Genomic DNA, 8,144 nt, shown 5'->3' with positions numbered 1-8,144 from the left:
AGCCAATCATATGCTGTCTACAAGAAAATCACTTTAAATAGAAACATGCAAACTTAAAAGTAAAAGGACGGAATAAGATTCAGCATGCCCAAAGAAGTCTGGGGAGGCTCTATAAATGTCAGAGAAAGTCCATGTCAGAATACTAACAGGGACAAAACAGGCCATTTCACAACGACAAAGTGGTTAATTAACCAAGAGGATACAACAGTCTTCAGCGTTTACACACCTAACAATAAACATGAATCGAAAACCGTCAGAACTGCAAGGCCAAATACACAAACCACAACTTGGATCACAGTGTTTTGACGTCTGCAAAAATTACATGCACCAACTCTTCCTTAGGCAGCAGGCCCTTGGCTTAGATAGGCACCAAGAATAAGCCACACACTGCAACGAATTCAGGGTTGTCATTAGGAAAGCTGTCTACAAGTGTGTGCTGAATGAAATAAGCCGCACACACACATACCACTTTTATAGCACTCCACTTAAATGAGGGACCCAGAAGAGCCAAAGCCACAGAGACAGAGGGGAGCGATGGTGGGTGCCAGGGACCGGAAGGGAGACTACACCCGGCAGGTGTTCTTTAACGGGTGCGCAGTGTCGATATGGAGATGGGATAGTAGGGGATGGCTGCAAAATTTCAAAGTGCTCAGTGCCACAGAACTATCCCCTCAAAAATGGCTCGAGTGGTAAATGTTATGTTATTTTACCACAGTAAATACTGAAAAAGAAAACACGAGATTCAGATGCCCGGGTGAAAAGTAGAGGCCCGGAGCTCAGGAGGAGCCGCCCGGCTTACGGCAGGCCTTCAAGTGGCTGATTTCCGGGCTGCGTCTCTGCCCCTGTGTGCCCCCACCTTCACAAAACATCCTCCTGTGTCCTGAATTGGACGTTTTACCACTAAGTCTTTTTGTGCATGTGACTTTTTATTCATAGCATACACAAAAGATGGTGACATTTCTGGGTGAAGGTGATATGCACGATCAGAAGTTTTATACAGAGAATAGACTTTCTTGGAATTGAGGGGCAGGCTCTGGGAAAGCCATAGACTTGCTGAAATTGTAGGCACCATTTGAAGTGGGCGTGAGCACGGGTACCATATTCTATGATTCCAGGTCCTCAAAATGTTCTCTTGGGCTCAAAGGTGCCTGAGGGGTGAGGATGCGTCCCTCTGTACAGAATCCTGAACCTAGTGTCAGTGAACATTGAGCACAAGAGCTCTGTTCTGCCAAGTGTTCTAAACTTAACTTTTGAGTCCAAGTCAATGTACCTGGGATCTTTCTTACCTACCTATGTCACTCTTGTAGGGCTGACTGTTTCTGCTTACCCTGAATTTCCTAGCCACTCACTAGACATGCTCCGTAGGAGAACGTGACAGAGGGCGAGAGTCCACCCGTGTGTCAAGTGGAGAGTGGAGAGGACACGTCATCTGTGGGGGAGGGCTGAAAGGTGACCTGGACGGCTCGAGGATCATCTTGGGGGGTGGTCACAACTTGGGCCAGTGGCAGGAGACCTTGTTTGCCCCTGTTCGGATTGGACTGGCAGTTGCCTGCTTTTCCTTCAAACTAGTTGCTAGGTTGCAGCAACCTGTGACCTCACAAGGGTTCCAACCCTCCTGGTTGGTAGGTGCTTGGCAGCAAAGGTAGCCAGAAGCACCTTCTCAGAGCTTTCTCTACTCCTAGCATCTCCTTAGCCTGGAGTAGGGATAACGGGCTCACATTCAGTGAGAATCCACAAGAGGATTTTGGACAGGGTCTGGTCCCGGAGAGGGTGAGACTTGGGCAGAAATCATGGCCAGTGTTCCATCGAGTTCCCAGGCTGTGAGGCAGAGGCCCCAGCCTGGCCCCTCCGGGCACCAGCCGGATGTGATGCTGGACGCACAGAGACCAGGACCGCCAGGTGAGGCAGCGGAGGGACGAGGGGCTTGAGGACGGGGAGCCGACGGCAGGAAGGCCTACCCAGGGGGGCTTGTGTGAAGGAAGGAGACACTCAGAAGGCCAGGCACTGGAGGACGAGAGTGTAGGTGTGGGGACAAGGACACACACGGGGAAGGGCACCTGGAGGAATTATCTAAATGAGGAAGGGTGTTGAGAACGGGGAGACGGAACAATGGCAAAGTGGATGGGGGCAGATGGCTGCCAGCAAAGGAGAAGGATGGAGAGATGGCTGGGGAGAAGGCCACGGTCTGCGACAGCAGAGACACTGGGGGCAGCTTGTCTTTTGGGGGTAGTTGGAGTGGAGTGGGAGGGGACACGGGGACCGAGGGATGAATCGCAAAGACAACAGCTGGACGCTGTCGCCTGGTTTCTTTGCCCAGCAGCCCAGGCACACAGCAGCCCTCCGCCAGAGGGCTCCGGCCGGCGCACGCAGCGGGAGAGGTCGGCCGCTCTCCAGGAGTCGGAGGAGGCAGCCACGGGCGAGGAGGACGCCTGGGACCTGGACATGCTGTGCGGCCTCAAGATGAGGCTGAAGCGACGGCGGGTGTCCCCGGTGCTGCCCGAGCACCACGAGGCCTTCAAAAGGCTGCTTGGTAGGGGGAACCCTGAGCCCATTCCCCTTTAGAGAAACTTCCAGCGACTAGACTTTTCCAATGGAAAAGAATTCCCTGTCAGTTGGTGACCTCTCTGTTCCCAGAGGACTCCTCCGGGGACACTTAGAAATGGCTGCCAGTAAAGGAGAAGGATGGAGAGATGGCTGGGGAGAAGGCCACGGTCTGTGACAGCAGAGACACTGGGGGCAGCTTGTCTTTTGGGGGTAGTTGGAGTGGAGTGGGAAGGGACACGGGGACCAAGGGATGAATCCCCAAGGCAACAGCTGGACGCTGTCGCCTGGTTTCTTTGCCCAGCAGCCCAGGCACACAGCAGCCCTCTGCCAGAGGGCTCCGGCCGGCCCGGGAAGCGGGAGAGGTCGGCCGCTTTCCAGGAGGAGTCGGAGGAGGCAGCCACGGGCGAGCAGGACGCCTGGGACCTGGACAAGCTGTGTGGCCTCAAGATGAGGCTGAAGCGACGGCGGGTGTCCCCGGTGCTGCCCGAGCACCACGAGGCCTTCAAAAGGCTGCTTGGTAGGGGGAACCCTGAGCCTATTCCCCTTTAGAGAAACTTCCAGCGACTAGACTTTTCCAATGGAAAAGAATTCCCTGTCAGTTGGTGACCTCTCTGTTCCCAGAGGACTCCTCCGGGGACACTTAGAAATGAGGCAGGATTAGGCCACAGGCAGAAGCAGTCTGCACTCGGCACACAAAAGCTCGGCTTCCACTGCACCCCTGGGGCTCTCAAATCTAAATGCCTCCGTCAGCGTGCGGGGTGCTGACAGGCCATTGGGCGCGCTGATGTGACCGTCAAGGGAGACGATGCCTCCCTGCACGGTGACGGAGCACCACCTTCGGTAGGATCAGACCTGTGCACATCACCTACTGACACCTGCCCCCCACCCCCAGCCAAGCCACCGAAGAAGGATGGCACCACCTTTCTGGCCCAACGAATGCACCTCGGCCTCCCCACCCCGAAAGGTCCCGTCAGCACGCACGGCTGCTCTCTGCTCGGCCCTGCTCCGGCTGTCCGTCTAACCTGTGCCTCTCTTCCCAGGGGACCTTGTTGTGAAAATATTCCTGGCCTGGGACAAAAATCTGAGGGTATCTGACAAGGTAACTTTGTCCACTGAGATGTGTTCCCTCTCCAGCATCTACCCTGGGGGGCTGGAGGGATGCCTTCTAAACCCCCAGTCTCGCCTCTCTCCCCAACTCGGAGCCTTGTCCACACTGCCCTTTGCGGGGCCTGGAGGCTCCTTGCGTGGGAAGGGGCAGCCCTGCCCCCACCCCCACTCCTCTGGGGTCCGCCCCTTTGCCTGCCACCGCAAGCCCCTTCTCGCCTCAGCCCTGGGGACTCCCCTTTGTGCCAGCTTATCAAAGACCCTTCTGATGGCGGCTGTCCTAAACAACCAGCGTCCCACCGGCAAAGCCTGCCATCCAGGAGCGTCCTAAAGTCCCTCTCCCCACACGGGCGGGGTCTGCCCCCAGCCTCCCCCTCCCTCACCCCTCCGTCCTTCCGTCCTTCCTCTTCTGGGATGTGACCGCTGTCCTGTGGCGTTCTCCTCTTCCTCAGTATCTCCTGGCCATGGTCATAGCGTATTTCAGCCGGGCTGGCCTCCCCTCCGGGCAGTACCAGCGAATTCACTTCTTCATAGCTCTGTGAGTATTGCTGTCAGTGGCCGGCCGTCAACATTCAGTCCTCTGGGAGGGCGGAGGGAGAGGTGTGGGACTCTGACCTTGCATCTGTTCTCTTTTGTACTCCACGTGTACTGTTCACTTTGGTATACCAAGGATAGGATTATAACAGAGCGGTTTCTATACTGTTGTCTGTGGAGACAGACAACCCTAACACCAGTTAAAACACTGGAACGAACAAAAGACCACACAAAACCCTCCTGAGGAGGGACAGAATGGGCACCACGCTGTCCCCAGGTGGCCAGGCTTGAGACCGCACCGCCTCCCTCAGAAGCCTCGGCCGCTCTCCTGCCTGAGTCCACATCAAGTGGACCGTCCTCCTCTGGCTTCCCAGGCGGACGCCACAATGCAGGCCCTCGTCATGTGACACAGACCGAGTGTAAGCATTCCCCACCCGTGCTCCCTACGAGGCTTTACACGCCCCAAATCCTCGGAGAACACAGGTCTAATGCTCCCCGCCCCTCCTCAGCAATGCCACCGGCTAAGGGGGTTCTAAGCCGAGGCCAGCCTTCTCAGTCTGAACTCAACCCTCCCCACAGTCAGCATCACACTTGCTTATGGTCCTGACATTGCACTGCTTTCTTCCAATGCTCCGTCTGAAATCCCTTCCCTCTGTTTTCACATTGTGTCTTCTGACTTGTAGGTGTCTTTCAGACATATATATATTGGAAGAAAATGACCTATCCTTAAAGTCGGTGCAAGGAGCACAACTGTTCCCACGCCTCCCCTGGACCCCTAACTGCAGTCCCCCAGTAGCACATCAGCTAAAATCCTAGTGTCATGTCACGTTCCGGGTAATAGTTATTCACTTCCTAACTCCCCCCTCCCCTTCTCCAAACCATCAGACCAGACACCGTTGCAGGCAGGTCTTGTCAAAATATCCACATGTTCATAAAGCCCTCAGCACGCTACTTTGTGTTGCAAACGTTTAAGCTACACTGAGTCCATGAGGCGATCAGTATGGCATTTGACTGTGAGACAAAAGCATCTGTCCATCCGTCCATCCATTCATTCAACGAAATCTTGTAGACTGCATTCCGTGCAAGGGACTAGGAGGGTTGGGAGGAGAGCCTTGAGAAGGGCACGTGGCACCCATCCTCCAGCCTGAGCCACATGGTAGGGAAGCTAGGACTACAGAAACCGGCTAGTCAGTTCCTGCCCTCTGGATACGCACACATGCTCACTCCGCAGGGAGCCACAGGGTGCGCACATACAACCGCTTTAAAGGGCACAGGGAAGATGATGGGGACATTGCATGGAAACTGCACTGCTCGCCCTCAGGCCTCCCCGAGGGCCTTTGTCTTCAGCATCCAGCTGTGAGAGGTGCCCTTCAGGTCCCTGCCCCGCAGTGGCTTCTTGATGACTGGGTGGCCCTGTGTGACGCTGGTAGGGCTCCCGTACGTCCTTTGTCAAGTTCAGCCTGTGCCTCTCCTTGGACGCTGACCTCGGCTGGGGATCCTTCCCGTCTTGCTCCTGACCAGCAGCCCGATGTCTCTCCCCAGCTACCTGGCCAACGACATGGAGGAGGACAACGAGGGCCCCAAACAGGACATCCTTTGGCTCCTCTATGGGAACGACCGTTCCCAGCGTCTTCTGTTCCACCAACAGCGAGTCCAATTCGCCCAATCCATGGGCTGGAAGGCCTGGGTCTCCCGGGAAGAGTGTGAGGAGGTGCGTGAGCAGCTGGGATCTCGGGGTGGGGGGGCCGGACTGCAGTGGGGGGAACACGGGATCGTGGGATCTTGAGGCGAGAAGGAACTGGAGGCTGGGCGAGGAAGGAGGGGCCACCTGAGGCCAGAGCCACCTGCCTTCCAGATCCAAGCGTTTGACCCAGAGCTCCCGGTGTGGAAGCGAGACCGCAGCCTGCTCGCTGTGTGAGCGCTCCCGGGACCACGGAGGCCTGGGCTCACCGGCCCAGAAGAAGGGAAGTCTGGATCCTCAGGTACAGACAGAGCGCCTCGTTGTGTCGGCTTAGGAAGTCACCCTTCCAGACACTGACTCCGCCCCGAGCCACAGGCCGAGGAACACACGCAGGTATGACCCCTGCACACAACTAGAGGGGAGGGCGTGATCATCCTGGGTGATCGGGAGCCATACTGCCCGTGACTCAGTCCACTGACTGCTCTTCCCCTCTCCGTCCTCTAACACCCATGTTGTCTTAGTCTTAGGACGGAAAGTCACAGCCCTCCACTTCGGGGGCTGCCCACGGGTGGAGCCGTCTGTATACCAAGCATCTTCAGGTATAGGGGCTTTTCCCTGCTGATAAGGACTCTCGCCTACCAATGGCTCAAGTGCAAGTTCTTCTTGCTTTCCACGCGTGTATGTCCCTTGCCCAAATAAGCATCGGAGATCTCCACTCAAGGGGCTATCGGAGATGGTGCTGTGCTGCTGCAAGTTTGCGCCCCTATTTGGCCAGTGGAGGCCTCTGTGCCATGCCACTCCCTGGCTTTGGGTCCAGACTCGCACCCACCCCGCGATGGGATAGGTGGTTATTACCTTGGTCGGAGCTGTTCCCGTGATGGGCTCCATAGCCAGCAAGGCGTGATACACAGAAGCTAGTTGCTCCTCTACTAACGGCCACCAGACCTCTGCTCCTCTCCATAATTGTGACCAGAATCCAACAGGTTGGCGTGTCCACTCAAGCCACTGCTGAAGGCCCCATCCATAACCGTCTCCGTTTACATGAACATCTAGCTCACAGGGCCTTCATGAATCCATTACACTCAAGGACTACAACGGCCTTGACTGCCTGCTCAGTAGCAGTGAACACAGCTGCACAGGTCTCATCACGGTCCCACCTGATGCCCTTTTGTACCGACTGGCATGAGGCCTTCAGAATTTGTGCCAAGTGCGGGGTAAACACCCTCCAGGAGCCCAAAACACCCAAAAGCTCTTGGACGACTCAATGCCACAGTGGTAGGGGTGGGGAAAGCCTGGACCTTGCCTATGACCACATCTGGGATAACTGTAGCTTTACCCGACCAGACAACCCCCAAGAACTTGACACACAAACCAGGTCCCTGAACCATCCCTATCAAAATACCGACAGCATTCTTCAACAGACTGGAACAAATAGTTCTAAAAGTCATAGGGAACCACAAAAGACCCCAAACAGCCAAAGCAATCCTGAGAAAGGAAGAAGAAAGCAGGGGGGATCTCGCTTCCCAACTTCAAGCCGTACTACAAAGCCATAGTAACTTTAGTTTTACCCGACCAGACAACCCCCAAGAACTTGACACACAAACCAGGTCCCTGAACCGTCCCTATCAAAATACCGATAGTATTCTTCAACAAACTGGAACAAATAGCTCTGAGGGTCATATGGAACCACAAAAGACCCCGAATAGCCAAAGCAATCCTGAGAAGGAAGAATGAAGCGGGGGATGAGGGGGGATTACGCTCCCCAACTTCAAGTTCTACTACACAGTCACAGTAATCAAGACAATTTGGTACTGGCACAAGAACAGACCTGTAATCAATGGCACAGAATAGAGGGCGCAGATATAACCCACACATACATGGCCGATTAATATATGATCAAGGAACGACGGACGGACATACAATGGGGAAATGACAGCCTCTTCAACAGCTGGTGTTGGCAAAACTGGACAGCTACATGTGAGAGAGAGAATGACATGGGATTACGGTCCAACTCCATACACAAGAGTAAACTCGAAATGGATCAAAGACCTGAATGTAAGTCATGAAACAATAAAACTCTTAGAAGTAAATCATAGGCAAAAGTCTCTTGAATATAAACATGAGCAGCTTTTTCATGAACATGCCTCCTCGGACAAGGGAAACAAAAGCAAAGATGAACAAGTGGGACTCTATCAACATAAAAAGCTTCTGTCCAGCAAAGGACACCATCAGTGGAAGAAAAAGGCATCTCTACAGTATGGGAGGATATATTCATAAATGA

General features: G+C 54.6%; 1 protein-coding gene across 1 annotated transcript; it reads left to right on the top strand.

Moving 5' to 3' along the window:
- Positions 1–1,790: 1,790 nt before the first annotated feature.
- Positions 1,791–6,141, top strand: LOC130679377 (speedy protein E4-like). The gene is made up of 6 exons (XM_057487992.1): positions 1,791–1,899; positions 2,318–2,530; positions 3,585–3,643; positions 4,101–4,186; positions 5,725–5,893; positions 6,038–6,141. The coding sequence occupies exons 1-6, from the start codon at positions 1,791–1,793 to the stop codon at positions 6,098–6,100; spliced, it is 699 nt and encodes a 232-aa protein (XP_057343975.1). The 3' UTR covers positions 6,101–6,141.
- The last annotated feature ends 2,003 nt before the right edge of the window (positions 6,142–8,144 follow it).

This window comes from Manis pentadactyla, chromosome 10, assembly GCF_030020395.1.
Source record: "Manis pentadactyla isolate mManPen7 chromosome 10, mManPen7.hap1, whole genome shotgun sequence".
NCBI classification, from domain to species: domain Eukaryota; kingdom Metazoa; phylum Chordata; class Mammalia; order Pholidota; family Manidae; genus Manis; species Manis pentadactyla.
The sequence above is the reverse complement of the archived record's forward strand: the minus strand, read 5'-3'. Positions and strand labels throughout refer to the sequence as shown.